Source organism: Varanus komodoensis, unplaced genomic scaffold (assembly GCF_004798865.1).
Source record: "Varanus komodoensis strain SLA01 unplaced genomic scaffold, ASM479886v1 scaffold64, whole genome shotgun sequence".
Classification (NCBI taxonomy): Eukaryota; Metazoa; Chordata; class Lepidosauria; order Squamata; family Varanidae; genus Varanus; species Varanus komodoensis.
In genome coordinates this window covers 3,171,443-3,194,871 of record NW_025336273.1, presented here as the reverse complement: position 1 = coordinate 3,194,871, position 23,429 = coordinate 3,171,443, and the positions used below count along the sequence as shown (strand labels likewise).

At 57.5% G+C, this 23,429-nt stretch overlaps 2 protein-coding genes across 2 annotated transcripts in view; one reads left to right on the top strand and one right to left on the bottom strand.

Moving 5' to 3' along the window:
* LOC123033611 (L-gulonolactone oxidase-like) overlaps positions 1 to 3,619 on the top strand; it is a 36,575-nt gene extending 32,956 nt beyond the window's left edge. The window contains exons 11-12 of the mRNA XM_044450302.1: positions 967 to 1,057; positions 3,491 to 3,619. Of these exons, the coding sequence (XP_044306237.1) occupies positions 967 to 1,057; positions 3,491 to 3,619 (220 nt within the window). The remainder of the gene's footprint in view (positions 1 to 966; positions 1,058 to 3,490) is intronic.
* Positions 3,620 to 6,439: 2,820 nt separating this feature from the next.
* Positions 6,440 to 22,978, bottom strand: FBXO16 (F-box protein 16). The gene is made up of 9 exons (XM_044450301.1): positions 22,877 to 22,978; positions 19,663 to 19,698; positions 15,457 to 15,663; positions 14,136 to 14,300; positions 12,600 to 12,832; positions 11,532 to 11,619; positions 10,630 to 10,671; positions 8,201 to 8,426; positions 6,440 to 6,546 (listed from the first exon to the last, which is right to left on the bottom strand). The coding sequence occupies exons 1-9, from the start codon at positions 22,970 to 22,972 to the stop codon at positions 6,440 to 6,442; spliced, it is 1,200 nt and encodes a 399-aa protein (XP_044306236.1). The 5' UTR covers positions 22,973 to 22,978.
* Positions 22,979 to 23,429: the final 451 nt, after the last annotated feature.

Sequence of the window (23,429 nt, the reverse complement as noted above, 5' to 3'; positions counted from 1 at the left end):
TCCATGAGCGGGAAAAGTCCACCGGGGGGTGAATTTGGGGGGTGTTTTGTGGAGAAAAGGAGAATGGGGCTACTCGCCCTCCTTTTGCCCCTTAGCTGTGGCCACCAGCCTCCTTTTCCCATAGAAGCAGCATGCCTCCAGAGCAGAGAATCAGAGAATAGCAGAGTCGGAAGGGGTCCTGAAGGCCATCTAGTCCACCCCCTGCTGCTGCAGGACACCAAGTCACGCCATCCACTCGGAGGGCTGTCCAAGTTCTTTCTGATGTTCATGGTTGCCTCTATTTGGCAACCAACAGGTTTTATTTCCCAGGATGCACCTCTGTGAATGCCAGCATCACACAGACAGAGAGAGCTTCTGGGGCGGGTGGGGGAATGGCAGCCCGGCCACTTCCATGGGAGCCGTCATTTTTATTTCCCAGAAGCTCCCTGGGTAAGATGTGTGTGTTCCCCAGAAGAACCATTTGGACAACAAAAACAGCAGCAGCAAAACAAGCCCCGGGAGCCACGCCTGACACAACTCGTGCAGGGAGCTCCCCCGGGCCTGTGGGACCACTGTCACAGGGCATCCCGCCCCGCGGTTGGGCCCCACATGAATCCTGGCGGCATCACCTGGAAGGTGTTGGGTCCTGCTCTGGGTCAGCTGGGTAAGGGCACCTGCCCCGGCCCCAGGGCGAGGCCTTTCCGGAGGCCCAGCAGGTTCCTCCATGGAACCTGGAGGATTCCTTGAAGGACCAACCCACCCGCTCAGCATACGGGGGAAGGTCTGGGGGGACTCCAGCCCCGCACCCACATTTGCAGCACACCAACATGAGCCGCGCCAACCCCCAAGCCTGCCGGAGCATCCACAAAGGGGGTCCCGCGGGAGGAGGGAGTGCAGGAAAGGGTTCCTGGAGAGGGGCGGGGTGGGGGCCCTTCGACTTCGCAGGGGGGCATTTCAGCCCACGTGTCCTCCCACACCCTCCTCCAGGCCCTACGGGAAGGACGTCCCGCGCCTTGACTACTGGCTCGCCTACGAAGGCCTCATGAAGAAACTGGGGGGACGACCACACTGGGCCAAGGTACGGGGGGGCAGGAGGGGCAGGGGAGGAACTCGCCCTCCGGCTGCAGTCCGCCCCTCTCCTCCGGCGCGGTGTGGAGCAGTGTGGGGGGAAAGATGCAGCCCTGGCATCTCAAGGCGCGGGCAGCGGGTGCTGCGGGGCCTCTGCCAGTCAGAGCGGACAGACGGCGAGATGGCCTGGCCTGGCCTGGCCTGGCCTAGGGCAGCTTCTTGGGTTCCGTGCCATCTATCTGGGGGCGCCGGGGGTTAGGGCAGCTCCCGGCAGCTCCCGGGGGCCACACGAAGCGGCCCTCGCACAGACCCGGTGCAGCAGCCTCGGAGGCCGTTTTCACAAAGGGTGCACACGTCTGCCTCCAGCCCTGGGGCCGTGGCTGCTAAAGGGCGTCCCACCCCCAGACCCTTCAAAACGCCTCCTCCTCAGCCTGGAACGCTGATGGAATCGCCGCGCACCGTGTAGGACCAACTGCTAGTCCTTGGCAAGAGCCCCCTCACCCCACCCCTTGCGAGCCTGGCTTCTCACCCACTGAGTGGCTGCGCCTGTCCAGCGCCTCAGGCGGAAGAAGCTCCCTTCGCAGCCCTGCCACCGGAGGTCCTTTCTCCAGGGATGAACGCTGGCCCCAAAAGGGGCCTCGGGGCAACGAGCCGTCTGGACAAGAGCCCTGCCTCCACGGGGTGAGCCAAGAGCTCCTGGGAAGCGGGGCCGGCTGTATATGAAGCGGACTGAGCTGTCCCCTCAGGCAGCAGACCTGAGCCGCCCTGGAAGGCCGCCAACGGGGTGGTTACTTGCTTAGCGGGGCCGTTTCCTGGCCAAAGAGGAGAAGAGCGGCTCGTGGTGCTCGCTGCCCAGGCCTCCAGATGCTCGCGGAGCCTTGCCCGGTGCGCCCCGCCGGAGCCGATGGCCAGCGTGGGTGGTGCTCCATGCGCCCCCGGGGCCAGCCCAGATGGGAGGCCGGTGAGCGAGGGCCCCTGCTGCCCAGGGCGTCAGTCCCAGAACATACCATGCTCCCCGGTTCACGGTGGCGAGGCTGGCAAATCCAGCCCGGGGTCCTTCAGAAACATCTTGGCCGACCGACGAAGGCGCAGGCTGGCGTATGGTGTTTAAAATACAGTGGCGCCTCTGCTCATGAATGCCTCGGTTGGTTCATGGACAAAGCGGGTCGTGAACAAAAATCCCGTGAAAACTCTGACGTGGGTTGTGAACTCCGCGTTGGGTGGGGACCAAGATCACAGCCATCCCCCCCCCCCCCCCGAGTGGGGAGATGGCCAGGATCGCAGTCGCGCTCCTGCGGGGAAGACGGGCGCGATCTCGGCCATTCCACCCCCCCAACCAGCACGATCGAGGCCATCTCCCCCCCCGCCACCCGAGTGGCCTTGATCATGCTGGGGGCGGGGGAGAGATGGCCCAGACCACACCTGTCTCTCCCCCCCCCCAGTGCGCCAGGATGACGGGCACCTGCTGGGATGGCAGGCGCGATCGCGGTCGTGCTGGGGGGGGCGGGGAGATGGCTGTGATCTTTGTTGTTCTTTGTCACTTTGCTTCACATTCTTCTGATTAAAACAAAAATGGTTACAGACCGGATTACCTTATTTGCATTGAACCTTATGGGGAAATTTAACTCGGCTCACGACCAGTTTGGGTCACGACCAGAGTCCTGGAAGGGATTGAGTTAGTGAGCCGAGGCAGCACTGTACATCTGGGCCCCCTTTCAGCACAGGAGCCCTCCCAAGGCTCAGTAAAACAGACACAATTTGAGGAAAAAGCCCTCTAAGAACCAAGAGAAAGACGCCCACACGTGGGGAGGCCAAACTAAGGAGGGGCCCTACTCAAAGCCCTTCTGTTGCGGCCTGGTGGGATTCCAGGGGCAAGGAACGAGCGCCCACAGGTTCAGTGCGCTAGGCAACTTGCCAGGAATATCGGCCCCGTGGCTACAACACCGGGAGAACGCCAGCCGCGTGGCATTCATAGGCTTTCTGGCCGGGTCGCACGGACGCCTCCGTTCCATCCCTCCTGCTGAAAAACGGGCCAGTTCGATCCGTGCCGACCGCTGGCTCTGAAGCTACTCAGAGTAGCCGTGCGATACCCGCTCGCCTCCAGCCGTGCTGCCGTCTCCCATCCATAATAGCAAAAGGTGTGGAGCGGTCCAGCCAACCGCCCAATTCCCTGTCCCTCTGCTGCATCCGTTTTCTCTCGCCATCCGTCTAGAACGTCCTGCTGGAGGGCCCACATCACCCGTGCGGAAGGTGTGCGGCCCCAGGAGAGGGGGAGGTGGGCAGCAGCCCCCCTCGACTGCCAGGGGTCCCCCGGTGTCTCTGGAGCAGCGTGACTCCCACCCCCAGTCTGTAGCGTGCCGGTTCCAAACTTGCGGCTTCAGTGCCATCCAGGACGACCTCTGGGGGCGACGAAGGGCGAGGCTGACGCCCGTTCTCTCCGCAGGCCCACACATGCACCCGAAGGGACTTCGAGAAGATGTATCCCGGCTTCCAGAAGTTCTGCTCCATCCGGGAGGAACTGGACCCCGGAGGGATGTTCCTGAATGCCTACCTGGAGAAGGTCTTCTACTGAGGGGCACAGTGCAGGTGGCGGCAGTAGCGGCTGGGGAAGGGAATACTGCTCAGCAGAGGTCCGACGCCAAACCTCCCTCCTGGGCGACGTGCGGGTTTCTGCACTGCCCAAGGCATTCGGCACGTCTCCGTCTGGAAAGGCTGCAATCCTGAGTGCTTAGGCAGAGCTTGTCCCCACAACGGCCTCACTGAGTTGTAGGACTCTTTTGTCCAAGCAGGTATAGGACTGTGCCCTTAATTAAAGCAAAATTCTAAAAGCAACAGTAAGGGAATGCCTTAATTAGGACCGGCTAACGCAGCAGGTTGGCTTTTCCTCTGAAAATACAAAAACCAGTTTGGTTTGGTCTCTACTGATCATTGGAACTGCCACTTTGGGGTTTTTTCAACGGGCTAGGACGGCTACTTGCACATGTTTTGGGGAGCCTGTGGAAAGGATGGGGGGCTCACAGGAAAGTGCTGCTGGGATTTATTCCTGTCCCTATTAAACTGCCTCTGCACGACTTTGTCAGCTCTGGCCATTCATTAATGCACGCGGCAATCGAGGCCCCTGCGCCACCCGATAACTGTGGTCCTGTGTCCCGCTCCGGGCGCCGCAGTCTACGAAAGAGGCAGACAAGTTGGAAAGGGCTCAGAGGAGGGCAACGAGGATGGTCCGGGGACTGGAGACGAGGCCCGAGGACAGAGCGAGAGAACTGGGCGCGTTTAGCTTCGAGAAGGGAAGACAGGGGAGATGCGATAGCGGTCTGCACGTCCTGGAAAGGTGCCACAAAGAGGCAGGCCGGGATCTCCTCCGCCATCCCAGATGGCAAGACGTGGGTCAGATTCCAGCCGGACATCTTCCTGACCGTGAGAGCAGTACCAGTGGAACCCACGACCCGGGGAGGTGTGGGGCTCTCCCACCCCGGGGCATTCAAAGTGCAGCCGGACAGCCCTCGAGAGGGATGGTGTGACGAGGTCCCACACTGAGCAGCGGGCTGGACCGATCCGTGGCCCTCTGGCCCCTCCCCACTCGGCTCTTCCCCGATTCCGTGATCGGCCGAGGTTGCTCTGTGCCGCGGCTGTGCTGAAGGGTTCTGGCCACACGGGGCAAGCGCCTCCCGCCGTACCTGCACCAGCAGGTCCTGGGCCACCTGGGGGCGCTCAAGGCCTGGCCCCAGGAGCTGGGGCAGGGCTTCTGCCACAGGGCTGCGCTCGGGAGCAAGGCCACGGGGCAGGCAGGCCTCCTCTCGCACGTGGGGCCCGACTCCCTCCCCGAAGGTCATGGCCTCTTGTGCCGCTGATGCCTCTAGTTCCAAGGATGTGTGAGGACTGTGCTCCTTGGTGCAAATCATGCGGGTGGATCCTGATCGTAAACTCAAAACGTCGGCAGGAGCACAGTTCTTGGGATTTTGTTGCAATTTCCTGAACTGGTCTTGGTGCTTGAAAATGTGAGCTGCTGAAAATGCACCTTTGCACCAATCCTCCCCAGTGGCATTTTCGTACTTGAGGCTTGGGAGGGGGGGCGGGGGAATGCATGTTCTCAATTGGGACAAAGGCACATTTTTAAAAATGGATTTTTTCAGTTGCCCTTGGTAAGGGAAAAAACCCCAGGATGCTTGTGTGTGGAAGCACAAAGGCGGTGAGGGGAGGAACAAGACGTAACCGGAGAACCTCAGCGACCTCAAACCTCACGTGTCCACCCACCTTGGCCAGTTACCCCTTCCCTGGATGGAGGAAACCTGCCTTGCCCAAGCTGGTAAGCTCCAGATACCCCGCACTCACACCTGCCCCAGGGAGGAGGCCGTGGCCAGGGATCCCGCGAGCTGCTCCCCCAGACGTCCGAGCGTGGAAGGCTGCGAGGCCCCACTGGGGCACAAGCAGGCCAATTCCCTCCACGCGCGCGCTTTTCCCCCAACTGGAAACTGCAGCTCAGCACCCCTGGACGTTGCAGGGGTCCTAGGAGGCCCTGTGCTGAGGCCTTCGCTTGCCCACCACGGCTCTTCTTTTATGAACCGACACACTGGCATGCCTGGGGAGACCCCCCCCCCGCCCCGCAGTGTGTTTCGCCTCTAAGCGGACAGCCAGTCACAGGACCACACGGGCATCGTCGCCAGACCAGCCGCTTTATAAAGCGACGGGAACAAGGTAGAGGTTAAGATGCTGCTGCGCAGAAGTTACGATCTTGGGGAGACCTGGAAGGGTATTGATGATGCACAGAAGGAAAGGGAGAGGCCAGGGGAGCCAGTGGTGGATGCAAGGACAATACCTTGTGGCTCTGATACTGGACATGATTCGGGTTTATTCCGGTTATCTTAGCCATTATTATTTATTACGCTCCAGCCATGTGCCCAAACTGAAAAGCCAGCTTCTCCCTCGCCTTTCTCTGTTATGTAATTCTGCAGTCAAAGTCAGTTTAGCAAGAAGCGTTGTGCTAAAACACTTACTGCTTTCGGTGGCAATCCCAAATTCACTTACCTGCAAACAAACCGTGCTGAATACAGAGGGACTTAATTCTGAGTAGACGTGCATAGAAGCGTGCTGTTGCAGTCCTTAGAATATCCACGCTCACAACAACCCTGTGAGGGAGACCGCGTGCCACCAGTCCCGTTTCACAGCCTGATGACTGAGGCGGAGAGACAGTGACTTGCTCGACGCCGCCGGGCAAGCTCCCGGCTGAGCGAGGGCGCAAGGCAGCTTCTCCAACCATCCGCTGCACAGCCCTGTCGAAGCACGGCCACCTTCCTCGCCGGAGCTTGATCCTCACCCAAGCCATTCTTCAGAGGCTGCGTTGTGGCCCCGGGCAGGTGACCGTGGCCGCCAAAGCTTCCTTTTGGAGAGCCTTTCAGCGCGACGCTGTGAACAGTCTGCTCTCTCCGTCGTCTTGCTCTGCGTCCGATCCCCCGCTGGATGGTGGAATCTGCCAAGGCTGACTTCTGAAAAGCGGGGATGCTAACGGGTGAAAGAAGAACTGATCAACATCAGCAGGCGGAAACCAGAGCAAAGCAGCCCTTTACACAGTTAAGCGCCTGCGCACTCCTTTCCCCAAACACGCCCCCGCCATCACACCCCACATCTCCTTTGAAGAGTGCGGCTTCTTTTTTTACGCCTGGGCCATGAAAGGGGAAGGTGCTCCCTGGTCTTCAAGTTGCACGTCAGGCTTGGGAACGTGAGCAGTGCCTCGATGCTGGGTCAGACACAAGGCCTACCCGAATCCAGCATCTCTTCCTGCAGGGGCCAACCCCAAGCAGGCCACGAAGGCAGCCCCCCCCCCCATCACTGCACAGCCGCCAGCAGGAAAGCTGTACTTCTGCACCTTTGCTGGCACCCGTTTCAGCCCTTCCTCCATAGCCATCAGGACGGGCAGCAGGTTTTTTAAAAAGAAGAGACCCCAAGCATGGAACCACCTCCTGCCTTTGCTGAGCGGTCTGGGGGCAGGATGGCTGCACCTGGCTGAGGCAGCCTGGAAGCCCCTCAGCCTGAGAAACACCGGGCCAAAAGCAGTTCTGGCCTCTGCATGAGGGCTACTTTGCTGGTTTCGTTTCGGGCGCCCGAGATACTCTGAGCGCACACCCAAGAGACAACCGAGACGTCGCCCCGCAGCTCCCAGGTCTGTCCATCCACACAGGAGGAGGAATGCAGCTTCGATAGTAAAAAGGACTCTGGCCCAGAGGCGGCTGGGAGAACAGCGCTGAGGCAGAAGGGGGAGCTGAGGCAAGGGGGGCTGCAACCCCCCCACCCTCTTTAATACAGAAATCAGATGATGCCCACTGGATAGGGGAGGCATCCGCATGGCTGCCATGGTCAGGGGCACTTGGCGCCAAAAACCTAACACGTGGCCGCCGCAACCAGGAGCTCCGTGCAGGGAGGCCGGTCTGGGAGCGGCACGTCTTCCTGCGGGTGTGAAGCAGCCTGTTTCGGACGAGGGCCGGGCGGCTCGCCTCTCTGCCTGCAAAAGCTTTGGGCAGGCTTTGCCTCCACGCCCGGCACATCCAGGGGCTTGACCAGTACTCAGAAGAACGGCTGCGAGTGGCTCTCCGGCCCCCCGCCAGCTCTGTGCACGGGACACCCTGGTCCGCTCTGCATGCAGTCGGGGCCGCACTGCCTACCGCCCCCGGCCCCGGCCTCTTCCGTGCACGCTCGGCCTCTCATGGGTGGCGCAGCACAACATGCAAGCCCAGACCGCTGGGTAGTTCAGGGCCACATACCCGGTGGTTAACCCGAGGGCAAACCGCTGAGGCCTGGGCATCTCCGACGACCCAGCGCAGGGCAGCGGTGAGCCCGTTGGACGAGGATTTGGGGGCTCAAGGTCTAGTCCCCGCTTGCCCGTGAAGCTCACAGCACGGTTTTAGGGGAGTCCCACTCACAGGTCAGGCTGACCTACAGCACAGGGCTGCTGTGCAGATAAAATGGGGAGGAGGTGGATTACGTGAGCTGTTTGGGGTTCCTTGCGAGGTAAGGTAAGTGCACTAAAGTGCTAGAAAATAACGTGCCCCAGATCCAAAGCCCACCACAATCCCTTGCCCAGCAGGGCTGTACGTTTTCATGCCCCCCCTCAAACATTTGCCCATCTGTGTTTGGACTCGGCGGCAGACGGTCCCCTCACTTGGCGAGCTCCGGCTTGTGCGCACAAAGGCCTTCCTCGCCTTCTCGCTGAGCTGCGGGATCGGCCCCCGGGCAGGTGCCGGTCGTATCCCAGCGTTCCACCGGGCGCTCCGGACGAGGGTCTTGGCTGCCGCTTGGGTCGCGGGGTAGCCGGCTGGCTCGTACGCAGCCCAGGCTGGGCGAACGGGAGCGTCTGGCTGCGAGCCACGGCCGGCCGAGAGGGACGCCTGGGAAGCAAGCAGAAAGGCCCGAGTCTGGAGGGAAGCGGCACACGGCTCGCCTTCCGAAGCCACGTGCGCTCACAGCCCCGGCTCGCCGGCCGACGCAGACGCTGCGACCGCCCTCCCGTAACGCCGCTCAGCCCTACACACTATGGGGCAGCCCACAAATGGAGCAACGACGACGTGTGTGGGAACCCGACCGGCACGACAGTGGCCACTCCCGCCACCTGGGCCAGAGGCCTCCTGCAAGGGGCGGGGGAGGGATGCACGGTGGGGGAACTCAGCAGCACGTGCGGAAGCACCCAGAGGCATGGGGGGGGCAGAGGGCCCCCGGGGCCAGCCCCTGCTGTCGCAGGACGCTCGGTTGCACCTTCCCACGGGGTGATGGCCCAGGCGCCTTTTGACTGTCTCCAGCAAGGCAGAGCCCAGAATTTCCCCAGAAAAGAGATCCCGTGGTCATAGTGCTCTGGCGGCCAGGAAAGTTCTTCCTGCTGCCCGTCTAGTTCTGGATTCCTTTAACGTGAATCCGTTTCTCTGTGTCCTGCACTTGTCCTTCCTCTTTGTGACAGCATTTCAGGTACCTGTGCAGGCACGCTAAGCCCTCGGAGGCACCTGCGGGGTGGAGACTGCACCATAAGATGAAGGAACGGCCGCCAAGAGTTCAGCACGCCATCCTGGAAGGCCCCTCCTGCTTGCAGGGGCGTCAGTGTGGATGGCCTGTTTATTCTAGAGGCATGAAAAGTGTGTGGGGCTCCCAGGCAGCTGCTGCCCCAGGTGCCTCTCCCCTTCCTGCTCACCTCATGAACAGGGTTGCCTGAGTCACACCTGGAGGGAGACTCACGCACCTTTCAACCTCCCACAGTGGCAGCAAGCAAGGCTACCTGCTCCCTCTCGGGCCTGTTGCCCACGTGCTTTCCCCATCAGGGGCTCCAGGTATGCCGTACACCTGGGAGAGGGTGGACCAGTGGGCCAGGAGGAGAGGAGGAGGAGGAGGAGGAGCCACAGCTGTCTTCATCCCGCCAGAACATTCTCAACCTTCTGGAGCTCTGAAGCCAGCCCCCCGACCCAAACAGGCCACCTGCGGCAACGCATTTGTGAGCGGTCTGGAGAGGGAAGGCCGGGAAGCTAAGCTCCACCTGCGCCGATGCCAGAGGCCTGTTTGGGACCGGGGGCGGATCCACTGAGTCTGCATCGGACCTGCACACGCGCCACACGACCACACAGCCGCTGCTCCTCCCTCCCGGCGGGGACGTCACAGCTGCCTCCTGAATTCGGGGGAGACACAGAGGGGAGGGCAGAAGGGACAAGGAGGCCTTTGCCTGCCTGCAGGAAGACAGCGGTTTGAACCAGCCCGGCCCCCCAGCAGGGCGCTCAAGCAGCCGCCAGAGGGCCTCTCTCGCGCGCCTGCCCCCAAGAGTGGCGGGGCAGAGAGGAGGGCCTCCCGCAGAGCTCTCGGCCCCGTGCGGGGCTTTACAGGTGGCGACCTGCCCTTGGACGTGTGCCTGGACACGGGCCAGCAGCCGGGGAGGCTGCTGCCACGAAGGAGACGAACGGAGCCCCGGCGAAACCCTCCGCGGAGGCAAGAGCAGCCAGAGGAAGACACCGCGGCGTGAGCAAGAGGGAGCTCAGGCGGGGGCCGAGCTGACTAGCTCTGGCGTCTCCAGAAATGCTGGCAGACGAGCCTCGCTGGGCAACACGCGCCCGGCCGCCAGCAAGACCCAGCCAGGCGGTGGGTTCAAGAGCCACTCCGAAACTGCACCTGCACGCTGGAGCCCTAAAGCACAGGCCGAATCCCCGCTCCCTGACCCGCCGTTCAGCTGAGCAGGAAAGCCCCGCCTGGGTTGGGGGGCGTGCCAAGGTGTTCGGCAAATTCGTCCCATGGAACCCTTCCTTAGAAATCCAGCATTAAAAAGCAAAGGCAGGGAACGGCATGAGGGCCCGCGGCCGAGTCCAATGCCGGCACTGTCCGTTTACTTTGCACGCAGCCGAGGAGACCGGGAGACGCGGGCCACGCGTGGACGGCAGCGCCTTATGCCGGGTTGCTAAAAGCCTCCGCCGAACGGTTGGCAGGGGTGGGCCAGAGGAGGGCCAGGTGGGCATGCGGGAGCGTAATGCGCCAGGCACTGTGGCGCAGCGTGAGAGGATGTGGCAGGCACACCAACGGGCACGGTGGAGCGAACAGCCGCAGGCCCCGGGCGGCTTCCTCTACCTGCGTCCTGCACGCTTGCGCTCGTGGCAGTCCTGCAGGCAGCTGCCGGAGGACAAGGAAGCGGGACAGGTCAGGTCACAGCACCCTGAAGCGCGGCACGCACCGCGTGTGGCTGCAGCCCTGGGCCGGCGCTGCAGGGCTGCCGTCCCGAAGGCACGGCGGGATGCAGAGCCGAGCACCCGCAAAGTGGCTGTGAACGCGGTTCGGAGGCCCAGGGCTGCCGCCTAATGGCAACACTGCGGCTGGCCCAGCAGCGGGAAGCCTCCAGCCCCGTGCTGTGCCCTGGCAGCTTGCTCGCGGGGGGGGGGGGGGGGGCGGGTCTCAGCCTCAAGGACGAGAAAGTCTGGGCGAAGCACGTCATCTGGACTGTGCTTTGCGCAGCAGCTGACCTGCCCGCCGCACAGGTGAGGGCGACCGTGCTGGGGGACACAGAGGACGGTCCGGAAGGAGCCGGACTGGGAAGTGGGGGCAGGGCCTGCTGGTCGGCCTTGCTCCAGAAGCGCCCTCGGCCGTGCCCGGCGGTGGCGTCGCCTTGGCACGCTTCTCCCAGCCCGCAGGCCTGGCACAACAGTGCGCCCGCGTGCGGAGAACACGCCGAGCGGGAGGCCTGCAGGTGCTCACGGGGCACGTCCCGTCCTGCCCGGGGCTGCCAGGGCACATCCCCGGGGTTCCCTCCCTGAGGCGTGCGTCCTGAAAGTCTTGCATCCAGGAAGAGTTTGTGCTGCCAAAAGGGAGGTGGGTCAGGTTACACACCAACTCTGTTCAGCCTTGGAGCCTCGGGGGGGGGGGGCGGATCAAAGCAACACAGGAGGAATAAGGGGGCTCTGCAGCAGCTTCCCCAGCAGAGATGGCCCCTTCCCCGCCGAGGACAGGGGCCCACTTGGCCCCGTGGCGATACTTGCCAAGGACTTTGCTTTCCGCAGTTTGTATGTCCCGCTTCCTGGTTTCTTTTTTCTCTGGCTGCGTTCTGGGGTGACTCCTCCTCCTCGCCTTCTGCTGCAGTTTGGGGTCAAGATTGGGAAAACAAACGTGAAACACGTTTAAGCATCTGGACAGAGAAGAGGGGAAATCCTTTCTGGGGCAGACACGATGCCCAGGCCCAGCACTTGCTTTGCCGGCTCTCATTTCAGAGACTGGGGCTGAAATCTCAAGTGGGCCTACCTGGGAGCAGGCGGACCCTAAGGGACAGACGGCGGAATCCCGGCCGCGCAACTCCCCAGCCAGAGGCCTTAATGCACACACAACGGCCCCCTTCGTGTTCCGAAATGCTGACAAGCCCTTTCAAGCATCCAGAAACAGAAGCCGCTGAAAGGAGGGCAGCAAAATCCCCCCCAGTGAGGAGGCGGTAATTACGTGCCAGTCGGCAAGCGCAGCACAATTTCTGGGCCGGCGCTGGGACCCCCGAGTTCGAGTTCAAAGCGAGATCTAGCCCGGCCTTCCCCAGCCTGGCACCTTCCCAAGGTGCTGGGCAGCGAGTGTGACTACCCCATCCTGCCTGGGAATGATGGGAGTCGCAATCCAACCTGTCTGGGGATCCCTGTGGGTTGGGCCAGGCCTTGCCTCCCGGGCATCGCTGACCCTCCTCCTTGCTGGCCTGCACCCACTGCAGGAACAGGCCTGGCGGGGCCTCAGGTGCCCCCGGCTGCTCTCGTCTCCCCGCTCCAGAATGCTGGTGGACTCCAGGTCCACCCAGACTCCCTGAAGCAGAGCCAGGAGGTTCCCTTCATTTCCTTTTGCACCGAAGTTGGCACCCAACGCGGGGGTGCCATGAAACCTGACGGGTCGGTCGGTCGGTCTCATGCACGACGAAATTACCGCCTCACTTCCCATCACGCACGCCTGGGGGGAACAGACCACGCTCAGTGCCGCCACCTGCCCTTGCGGGCTGCACAGCGATACACTGAAGGAGACCCCCCAGGTTGCCCAGCCTGGTTTGACAATCAGAAGATGGGAACAGGGGGGTGTCTTACTCTTGTCTTGCTTGCTCAACTGGATCCGGGTTGTCCAGGTAATTGAATCGGACGATGTCTGTCGGATGCTTATCCGAAGAACGCCACGGAGGGAGGCCTCCTGCCCCCTTGCCCGTCCTCTTTCCCAACAGAGACGCGGAAGGGATGACTGAGAAGAGGGACTGCTTCACCTCTGGGGCCTCTTTTGCCATCGGCTGGACATCAACCACCACGAAGGCCTCTTTCGGAGGGGTCTGAAGGGAGGAAACAAAGGTGCGGGCGAGATAAATCCCACGACGCTGCAGACTTCCTTTCTGAGCTGCCTGTGCCGGGTGCTTTCCCCACTGGCTGCCCCAGGGCTGTGAAGTTATGGGGCAACGGGCAGCGCTATGCCAATCCACGGAGCAGTCCAACCGAGTGCACACCTTGAAAGCAGGAAGAGCAACAGCTCCGCCACAAAAAGGTGAGAGGTTAAAGAAGCCCAATCCGCTTGGGAAGGACAGCCCCGCTGGATTAGGCCAAGGGTCCATGCAGTCCGGAACCCTCACAGAAACATAGAAACAGAGCGAGTCAGAAGGGGTCTCCCGGGCCATCTAGTCTGACCCCCGGCTCCAGCCGGCTCCGCTCACGACATGCCCACCATGTGCACGTCCAGCCTGTCCTTGAACACTCTTTCCATCCGGGGCGTGAACACAGGTCTGTGTTGCGCAAGGCCCACACTGAGCTGTCCCCCGACCCTGATCGTGCACACTCCTTTTGGCCATCGTCAACATGGACAGCTGTAGCCTCCAAGAACGTGAGCAAGCCCTTTGTGAAAGCCAGTGACCGTTATCACGCCTGATGGCAGCAAATTCCCCAAGTCCAAAATGAGTTGAATCCACTCGGAATTTCAGGCTGCCCAATCTGCCGAGTGGTCCCAGGTTCACAGTGAGGAGCTCCATTGACCTCAGCGTGGTCCAAAGGCCGACCCTCAGGACCTCCAGGATTTCAAGGAAAACCTCTTTTCCAGCCATACCTAGAGATGCTAGAGACCAAGTCCAGGACCACCGGCATGCAAAGGAAGGGCTCCTTCACTGAGCTGTAACTCCTCCTCTAAAGGCAAAGCTGCATAGCCTGAAGTGCCTGATCCCACATAATCTTGGCAGCTAAGCAGGGTTCGGCCCGGTTGAAATCTGGATGGGCGACTTTAATGTTGTGAGCTGCCTTGGCTATGGGCGGTCTAGAAATGTCATGTAATAACAACAACATGCGTTTATATAAATTCTTTGAAGGAACAAATCAGGAGCAGATGTGGTTTTTAGGGGATTAAGTAATTCAAGTGCCAGCTCAAACCTTCAGAAGAAACTGATGTGCCTGAATTCTGAAAAGCATCAATCCCAGGAGGACCGTGCCACACCCTTATTTCTGAAGTTTGAGGCGGCTCTCATCCACACACCCAAACGTTCCCCAGGTCAAAAACACCATGCCCATGAAAGGCTGCGCCACCAGTCGGAGGCGAAACGAGGAGCGTTCGCCTTCTCTCTCGAAAGGCTCACGCTGTGCGGATGATGCGGGTACCTTAGGCCTGGTGACCTGGAGCTCCTCCACCGTCCGAATGTAGTGCTTCTTCCAGATTCCTTCCTCAAACGGAGTCGGAGGGAAGCTGATGTGCCACCCCAAAAGCAGGCATTTCGGCATCCAGAGCTGATCCAGCTCTGCCAAGTATTTCCAGTGCCAGCTCACCTGTGAATTGCAAAGGCACCCGAGGGCTGAATGCGCACGAGTTTTAGAGAGGGCTTACCTGGCTGTTTCTCTGCTGGTCTAAGCTAGGCTCAGGACGAGTTTGTACATGTGCTGACAGTGCTAAATTTCAGGCACTGGTTTCCTTACTCTTAGCTGTATGGACAAAACTGCATGCATGGTGGACACGCAGAAGCAGTTGCGTGGATCTGTTGGGATTCCCTTGGGAATGATGGGGAATTACCTCTTGCTGGCTCCCTGGGCCTCTTCTGGTTCTCTTACCGCTTTCTAACATATGAAGCTGCCTTGAATTGAGGCAGACCACTGGTCCATTTAAGCCAGCCTTCCCCATCTATAACTGCCAGCATTCCCGAACCTTGGCCATGCTGGCTGGGGCTGATGGGAGTGGAATCCAAAACAGCTGGAGGACAGCCGCTTGGGGAAGTATGATCTACTCCCACCAGCCTTGGTGCGCCGAGGCCCTTTCCAGCTTCGAGACCCAAGATCACGTTGCCATGAAGAGACTGGGGCTGCGCTTGGTCTTGCCGCCTGCTGAGCACGTGCCCCACAGCCGCTCTCAAAAGCAGGCTGCTGCGGCCCCTGCTGAGAACAAAGGAGGCCCCCACGGTGTCCGCCGGCCCAGCTTTGCTGGCTCTGGTGGGCAGGGGACCTCCAAGGTCACAGCTGCTGCTTGGGATCCTTCTGCCTGGAGGTCCGGAACCCAGCGTGGGAGATATGCGCCTTGCTCCTGGACCCAGCGACCCAGCACCATGCAAACGCAGCGGTGTCACCGCACCAGTCCGTGGCTCCTGAGCATCCGCTCCAGCGTGCCTGCAAGTCCACAGCTGGAAGAAGCCCAGGCGATGGCTCAGCCCAACCGACGCAACAATCCCCTGAATGTCAGGGCACCCTGATGAATGTAGAGGGTTTGTCCAACCCTGGGAGGGAAGCCTCCGCACAACCTCCTTTCGAGGGTGAACTGGGAATCCCTGCTTGCTGCGGTCTACCTGAACTCTGCCAGCCGAAGGCACTCCTGTTTGCGCCCTCGTTGGTACCCGCTCCTTGCCCCTGCTCCTCTGAATACCTGCGACATCACCTTTCCCTTCGGCTTCCCTCCCTCTGGGCTGCAGCAGAGTCTCTCCCACAGGCTGAGCTTTACCTGGGCGCACCGGCAGAGGCTCTGAGGGTCCAGGAAGGAAAAGATGTACAGAGACAACACCCTGGGAAGCTCGGTGGTGAAATCCAGGGCTTCAGCTGGAACGCGACTCTGCAGCTGCTTGAGACAGAATTTCAGCTGCGAGAGGGAGCAGCGCTCCAAGAAGTCCACCAGGACGCTTCGCCTCTGGCTGTCCGTCCATTTGTCGAACTGGGGGAAACAAGTGAGGGGAGGGTTTCTTGGCGCCTGGGTGCTGCCCTGCAGAAGTTATTTGTCCTCCCGTATAGCATTTTGCCAGCAGCAAACCACAGGAGCCACATCCCACATGGTCTTGGCTGGATCCAATTTCCTGGTTGCTCCCACGGAATGGATACCACTGGCAGAAACGGATCTCGCCTCTCCTTCTGTCCTGCAGCCCCCACCACAACCAGCACACCCACACTCCCCAGATCTACTCTGGAGGGTGGAGGGACCTGGGGGAGCAGGAGAGAGGCCGAGGAATTCCTGCCCTTTCAGCGGAATTCATTGTACCAGCACAATGGGGAAGTTGGGCCCAACCCTAAATGCACGGGGTTCCCTGGCTGGATCGGGCCAATGGCCGACCGGGTCCAGGATGCAGCCTCCAAGAGGTTCTGCCCCTCGCCAGGTGTGGCGGGAAAGGCTCACAGGTATGGCGTGAAACCCATGTCCCTCTCTGGCCACTGGTCCCCGGGAAGTACACCGCAAGCGCACACAGAGATTCCGATCGGCTCTTCGGAAGGAAGGCTGTAAGATGAGCCATGCTGGAAGCAACCAGGGTTGCTCTGGTCCGCTCACACCGTGTCCACCTAGCTGCCCTCGGGAGACCCACAACCCGGACAAGAGCACACGAGCACCTCACGCCATGTTCCCCAGCAAGTGGAGTGCGAGGGTAGGGATGTACAAGTCATCTGTTTTGGGCAGAAAACCCACTGCGCGCCCTGCCTTTGGCTTCCTGGACCCCGGCCTGCTTGGCCACGGCCCAGAATCCAAGTTCCCGGCAAGCATGCCCAGAGGTCGTGGGGCACTCGCCAGGAAGTGCCCCCCCCCCATGGGCTGCACAAGCAGCGCCGCTCTACCGTGCCTGCTGCAGCTGAGAGCCCTGGCTACTGGACGGTATAGAAATGAAATGAACAAACGAGCACGCTCTGCCGTGAATGGCGGCGGCAGGACCCTTCCCCACACGGACCTCCGGCAGCAGAGGCAAGCAGGTTGCTGCTTGCACCGCTGGGCTTCTGCACTGCTTGCTGGAGGCCTTCCTCCAGGCTCAGCTTGCTTTGCAGGACCAGGCTGAGCCCGGGAGGAAGAGTGCGGATTCTGGAGCGATGGATTCCAAAGGGTGGGCCCCAACCCTATACACTGGCCTATTGCCTCTTTTTTCATGCAATTTTTAACTATGGATTTCTAAAAATTACCACAAAACAAAAACCTAAAAATAATTTTAAAAGAGTTTGCATACACGCAATGTGGATCAATTACAGAGGATACAGATGAAATGTATATCTTTATGGATTACATACTGAGAAAAATATACGACTTTCAATAGAAATCACTTTAACAGAGGCAAGCAAAATAGCTCTGCATTTATCCAGGCATCCAAACAGCACCCATCCAAGTGCTGAAGCAGTCAATCGATCGCCAACCCATTGTGTTCCTAACTGTGGCTGTTTATCCTGCCAGTGTGGAAATGCTGCGCTTATCACAGGGGCAAAGAAATCCACCTACACTGCCCTTGGGTTAGATCCCAAGAAGCGAGTAAAGAGTCAAGTATGCAAGTAAGTATGTACGGCGGATCTTACAGTGGCTTTAATGTTTTCAGTTGGAGGCACTGCTTGGCAGTGGTTCCGCTCCTGTCTCAATGGCTGACTCCAGAAGGTGGTGCTGGGGGACTGTTATGCCATGGGGTTCTGCAGGGGTCCATCTTGTCCCCCTTGCTATTTAACATCTACATGAAACTGCTGGAAGAGGTCATCCGGAGGTGTGGGCTGCGGAATCATCAGTACGCTGATGATACCCAGCTCTACCTCTCGTTCTCAACTAATCCAGGTGAGGCAGTGGCTGTGCTGAACCAGTGCCTAGCCAAGGTAATGGGCTGGATGAGGGCCAATAAACTGAAGCTCAGTCCAGACAAGACGGAGGTCCTGTTGGTCAGCTGTTTGGGCTTCGGGGTCGGGGACCTTGATCTTGTCCTGAATGGGGTTGCAGTCCCTCCGAGGGACAGGGTTCACAGCTTGGGAGTGCTCTTCAGCCCAGAGCGGTCATTAGAAGCTCAAGTAACGGCGGTGGCAAGGAGCACCTTCCTTCAGCTTCGGCTGATCCATCAGCTGCGTCCCTACCTGGAGAACGACTGCCTGGCGACAGTGACACATGCGCTGGTAACTTCCCAATTAGACTTCTGTAATGTGCTCTGTGTGGGGCTGCCCTTGAAGATGGTCCGGATACTTCAGATGGTTCACAATCAAGCTGCCAGGCTGCTGACGGGGACTGGGTGTTGTTCTCATATAACCCCAGTTCTCCGTCAGCTTCACTGGCTCCCCATTGAAGTCTGGGCCCAATTCAAGGTGTTGGTTATCACCTATAAAGCCCTCAACGGCTTGGGACCTGGTTATCTAAAGAAGCACCTGCGTCCATATGTGCCCTCCCACCCCGAGATAGGCGGCAGAGGCCCTTCTCCGGGAGCGCTCTGTGAAGGATATTAGGAGGGTGAGGACCCGGAGGAGGGCCTTCTCTGTGGCGGCGCCCAATCTATGGAATGCGCTCCCCAGAGATGTCCGCCTGGCGCCGTTGTTATTTGCTTTTCGGTGCCAGGCCAAGACCTTTTTATTTAAACTTTATTTTAATTGTTAATTTGTTGTCTTTATTTATTGGTTTTAAATTATGGCTGAGATACTCCGAATTTTTGATGTTATTCTATTCTATGTTTATCTATCTTCCTTGTAAGCCGCCCCAAGGCTTTCAGCGATGGGCACGGCATAAAAATGTTATTAAATAAATAAATAAATAAACAAATAGTGGTAAATGTTGTTTCATATTGTAGTTCAATCTGTATTTTATTCTGTTTTGTATTCTATTTTGTTGCAGTAACCCACCCTGGGAGCCATATGGTTAATGGGGCGGGTTAAACATTTATTTAACATTAAAACATTAAATGTTATTTAATAGGGTTTCATACGTATTGCACTACCATGTGCACCACATGGCACATGGTGGGCGTGTCGTGAGCGGAGCCGGCTGGTGCCGGAGGTCAGACTAGATGGCCCGGGAGGCCCCTTCTGACTCGCTCTGTTTCTATGTTTCCCTGTATTAAATTTGTCCGAATTAAAACTTTTGCCCCAAAAGAGGCAGTTGCTGAGCATGGTCAAAATACACAAATTACGGAAGCCTTCACTGTATGATGCCTGTACCAGTTTGCCTTCATCCGAGAGAGGTTTTGCTGCCCAGCAGATGAGAGCCAAGCTCTAGTGACGCTTCTGGAAGGATGCTACTGCAGCATTTCATTGGCCATTCTCGGATACCAGGCGCAGCATGAGGCATCGGGGTCCGTCCAGTGGCTACTGGCAGCCTTCTCCTCCATAAATTTGTTGAATCTCCTTTTTGCAGCTCCTCAGCATGACCGCATTTTGTGCAAGTAAATTAATTACGGGCCATGTGAAGAAGTATCTCCTTTTGACTGTCTCACCAACCGGCTCCGTGGGGTGATGCCTGAGCCTCACACTGAGAGGAGGAGAAAGGTTTGTCCCCACCCGCTTTCTCTGCACCAGGTTTTACTGCCCCTTTCTCTAAGCTAAACCGTCTCAGACATTGCAAGGGAAGCTGGCCTCCTAGAGGAGCTGCTCCAGTCCTGGATCATCTAAGTTGCCTCTTTCTAACTCTATAATAACCGTTTTTTTAGGTGTGGAGACCAGGACTGGACACAGCACGTGATGTGAGACTGCACCATAAATTGCATCCAGGAACTATGACCTTGGCAGTTTTATTTTCAAGACTAATCCTAAGTCAGCTCGGCACAGAATTGCCAACACATTTCAAAAGATTTGGAATAACATTCCCCAATCTGATGAGCTCCTTATAGGCATACTCTGCTCAAGATACATCGACATTATAGAGGCGTAAAAATGAATGAATTAAATAAATAATAAGTACTGAAGCCCATGAGATTTGCAGAGCAATTAAGAAAGAAAAGGTGATTACCCATTTCCCCAGCAAGTTTCTTCTTTCTTCAAAAACCTTTAAAGAAAGCATTCGGAATTTTAAAAAATAGGACCGTACAAGAAACGACCCAACAAAACTCCAAAAATAACTCTGCAAATGTATCAACAGTTAGTTAAAGGACAGGTTTGACCAGAAATGTAATTCTAATTTAGAACATTATATAAATTCTGGCTGTATGGCCAAATCCAAGGCTTTGGCTAAAAGCCCTAAGGCCACGTCATAGAGATACCTCTGTTGAGTGCAGAAGGATCACAAGAAACTGAACTTTTCCCCTCAGTGATATATTTCAAAGGGACCGTCAAAAAATTAAAATGGTAAGGACAGAGCCGGTGGGCCAGACCAAAGATCCACCGGCCATCCTGGGTGACCAAGGTGAGGCTCCCAGGAAGCGTCCAAGCTGGGTGTACAGCCAACGGCTCTGTCTCTACCCCCACCCACCTGCCTGACTGCCTGTGGAGGTGCCATGGCTTAGCTCCCTCTCTGTCAGAGCAATACGACAGTGGGACCAGCTGCCCGGAGAGGTGGGGGGCTCTCCCACACTGGAGGCATTCAGGGTGAAACTGGGCAGCCTTCTGAGTGGGATGGTGTAACGTGGTATCCTGCAACAGCAGGGGGTGGACTTGATGGCCTTCGTGGCCCCTTCCAACTCTGCTATTCTATGATAGTCAGTGTTGAAGCTACTGCCAATTAGTTTCATCTGGATGGCTCCGAGTTCTAGGATTTGTTCTGAGTTCTGCATGCAAAAACAAGAGTGCAATGAAGAAAAAGAAGGAACTGTTGATTGAAAGCTGTGGCGCCCTGTTGGTCGAGGAGGATTACGGGGAAAACACTTTTGGCAATGGTGCTCGTTGAAGGGACGGGACAGTACAATAAATGAGGTTCAGGATTTCATTCTCCTTCCCTTGCGTGGTGTTCTGTTCTTCCTGAGAGGTCTGTGTGGCACAGCCAGCCCCTTTCCCATCTCCAGCGGGGCTTTGCCATCGTAGCTGATCATACCCAACGGCTGAGCCTTGCAGGGGAACGGAGTGCGAGACCAAATTGGGCCAGTTTCTTTCTAGCTGGGTTCCCCCCTCCCAAACCCCCACCCAAATCCCCATGCATGAGGGGACACTTGGCTACCCACCAGATCTTCCTGAACACCAGCCCACTCCCTACTGGCTGGGAACAATTTTTTTTTTGTTCTGTCACAAGAGAGCAACGGCCTAAAGATCAAGTTTCAGTTTAGCCACCTTAAGGGGAAGAGCCAGAGACTTGTTTGTGCAGCTCAAAGCGGGCCTCATGGGCTTTGAGCACAGATTCACGCCGTGTGTGCTTCCCAAGCTCTCGTGTACCCACCTGGGCCTACCCTGGGACTGACGCGCTCTATTATGATTGCATCTGTTAATCCCTTATAAAATCATCGGATGGTGACAGAGGCGTTCTGACTTTTAATCCAGACAGGCTTGACCGTTCCAGTCTTTCCAGGGTAGAGTGGGGCCAGGGTCTACCCTTGGAGGGCCTCGCTGTAATTTACAGCAAAGCGTGGGTGCGTCACCCCCTGCCATGCCTCTTCAGCACAATCTCTGGGAAAACACATGCATGGGATGCCAGGGCGGGCAGGGCAGGGCAGGGCAGGGCAGGGCAGGGCAGGGCAGGGCAGGGGCTGGTGTTTGCTTTTTTCCCTAGAAGTGGCGAGCCCATGAAATGCATCGGAAGAGACACGGGGATGTGATGACCCTCATGGGTTTCTTTCACCAAACGTGCCAGGGAGACACACGGGCGGGGGAAGGGGGCACATGGCGCAGTGGCCGCCCACGGTGTCCTCGCCAGCGTGCGGTTCAGCCCAGCCTCCATTCTCCCATCTCTCCAATGTTCGGGTTGCGGGATCCCGTACTCCCCATTTCTCTGGGTGGTCGGAGAGCTCTGGAGAAAGCACCACCAAGTCAGTCTCCTCGTGAGGGAAATACAGGCGACTTACAGCCTGTCACCCTGAAGATGGGGGGAAGACACACAAGCCCCCGGGCAGACAAAGGGAGTTTTTAGGGCAACAGCAGCTTCCCCAGAGTGGAGGACCAAAGACGGCTATAAAAACTTTTGGCTCCTTCCCAGGCTAAACCCAAACTCTAAATGGGTCCTCCCCACTCAAACAGGTAGTATGTTTGGCCCGTCCCACCCCCGATAGTTTGCTCAGGTTGCAATGTTTGAAGCTTTTTAGATTAGGGGAAAAATGAGTATGGGGAAACATGATAGACATCTGTAAACGTATGTGTGATGTGGAGCAAAGGAGAGGGTCTTTTATTCCCTCCTTCCCAATACTAGAATCAGGGATCTTATCATGGAACTGAGTCAGGAGACAGGATTTAGGAGATGAATGCAAGTAATTCTCCACGCAGCCCGAAGTTAAGCTATGGAGTATGGTACCACATGGATTCATGGAAGGCGGCAGGTATCAATGGCTACTCATCATGACCCAGGTGGAAGACCAAGTGCGTCGGAAGTGATATGCCTTGAATTATCACCTGCCAGCAAACCTAACTAGGCAGGTGCTGTTGCACTCATACCGTGCCAGTGGGTGTCCTGTGGGAATCCGGTTTGCTACTGGGAGGACAGAATGCTGGCCCTTCATCTAATCCCACACGGCTCTTCTTATGTTTTCAGCGGTTATGCAGTTAGCTGAAGCTGGAAAGTCTAAAATTTCTAACCTAAATTTCTAAAATGTATCTTAGAAATCAGAAAGGAGTTTCCAATTTAGGGATGCAACTTGCTTTCCCAGACTGTTAGCAGAAGATGGCCCAGTGTGGAAGACTGAGGAAGCAATCCGATATATCCTTGGACAAAAAGAGGTCCTAAAGCTCCCAGCATTTCCCACCCAGCCATATTGACTGGGGAATGGTCAGAATTGTAGGGTTTTTTTCTTTTTAAGCCTATGCAGGATTTCATCCTGAGCAGAGTAGCAACCAGAACTGGGAAGAGCTGGAGAAGAAGTGTGGGACTTGGAATGCCAGCAGGTCTCATCCCAGCCAGAAACATTCTAACTGGGGAAAAATGGCTTCCCAAAGAGAACTGATACTTCCCAGGGCCCATCTCAGCACACATGTACCGTCTGTCTCCGCTGAGGTACAATGTCCAGTGACATCATTACTGGGGAGATGCGGGAGGCCTCCACACTCCCTGGGCCAAGAGAGGGAGATGAGGGTATGCTTCGTATGTTCACCTTGTCATTCATGAGCTGATGGTTCAGGGGAGTCCATGCACTCATCTTCGTTTGCATCTTGGGGCCCTCGAGGTGCTTGGGACGTCCAAACGCCATTATGTCTCTGCGGGAGATGTCACAATTAATTAGATACGAGAACCAATAATGATTGTTAAGGCGTTGTTGCAGACGTTTAAACTACAAACAGGGATGAATATATTACTGCCTCAAGTGAGCATCTTCTGTCTTTCCCACTGACTGACATTAAAGAGATAAAGATTATCCTACAGTTGTCCTGATATTCCTACATTTAACGAACATTCACAAAAGAAAACCAGATGAAGTATTATTATGCATGAAAATAATAAAGTAAAGAAGTAAAAATTATACTGTATGAGCTGTGGGCATGTCTCTCCTATCAGCCAGCACTGCTGTGCTTTCAGCACATCTTCATCTATTTCTATGGCACAAAGGTCAACCTGGAAAGGCTTTGTGTGTGGTGGGGTGGTGCTGGTGGGGAACTTTGATTGGGATCCATGCATGGGGCACTTTAAGGATTTGCACCCACCATCGT

Excerpts from the sequence above, each read along its gene's own strand:
- FBXO16 (XM_044450301.1), bottom strand. The coding sequence starts at position 22,972 with ATGGCGTTTGGACGTCCCAAGCACCTCGAGGGCCCCAAGATGCAAACG. Across the intron at positions 14,301-15,456 it reads GCCTCTGCCGGTGCGCCCAG|GTGAGCTGGCACTGGAAATA; the intron begins GTAAAGCTCAGC and ends TGCAATTCACAG. Across the intron at positions 12,833-14,135 it reads TCCAGGTCACCAGGCCTAAG|ACCCCTCCGAAAGAGGCCTT; the intron begins GTACCCGCATCA and ends TCCTCCCTTCAG.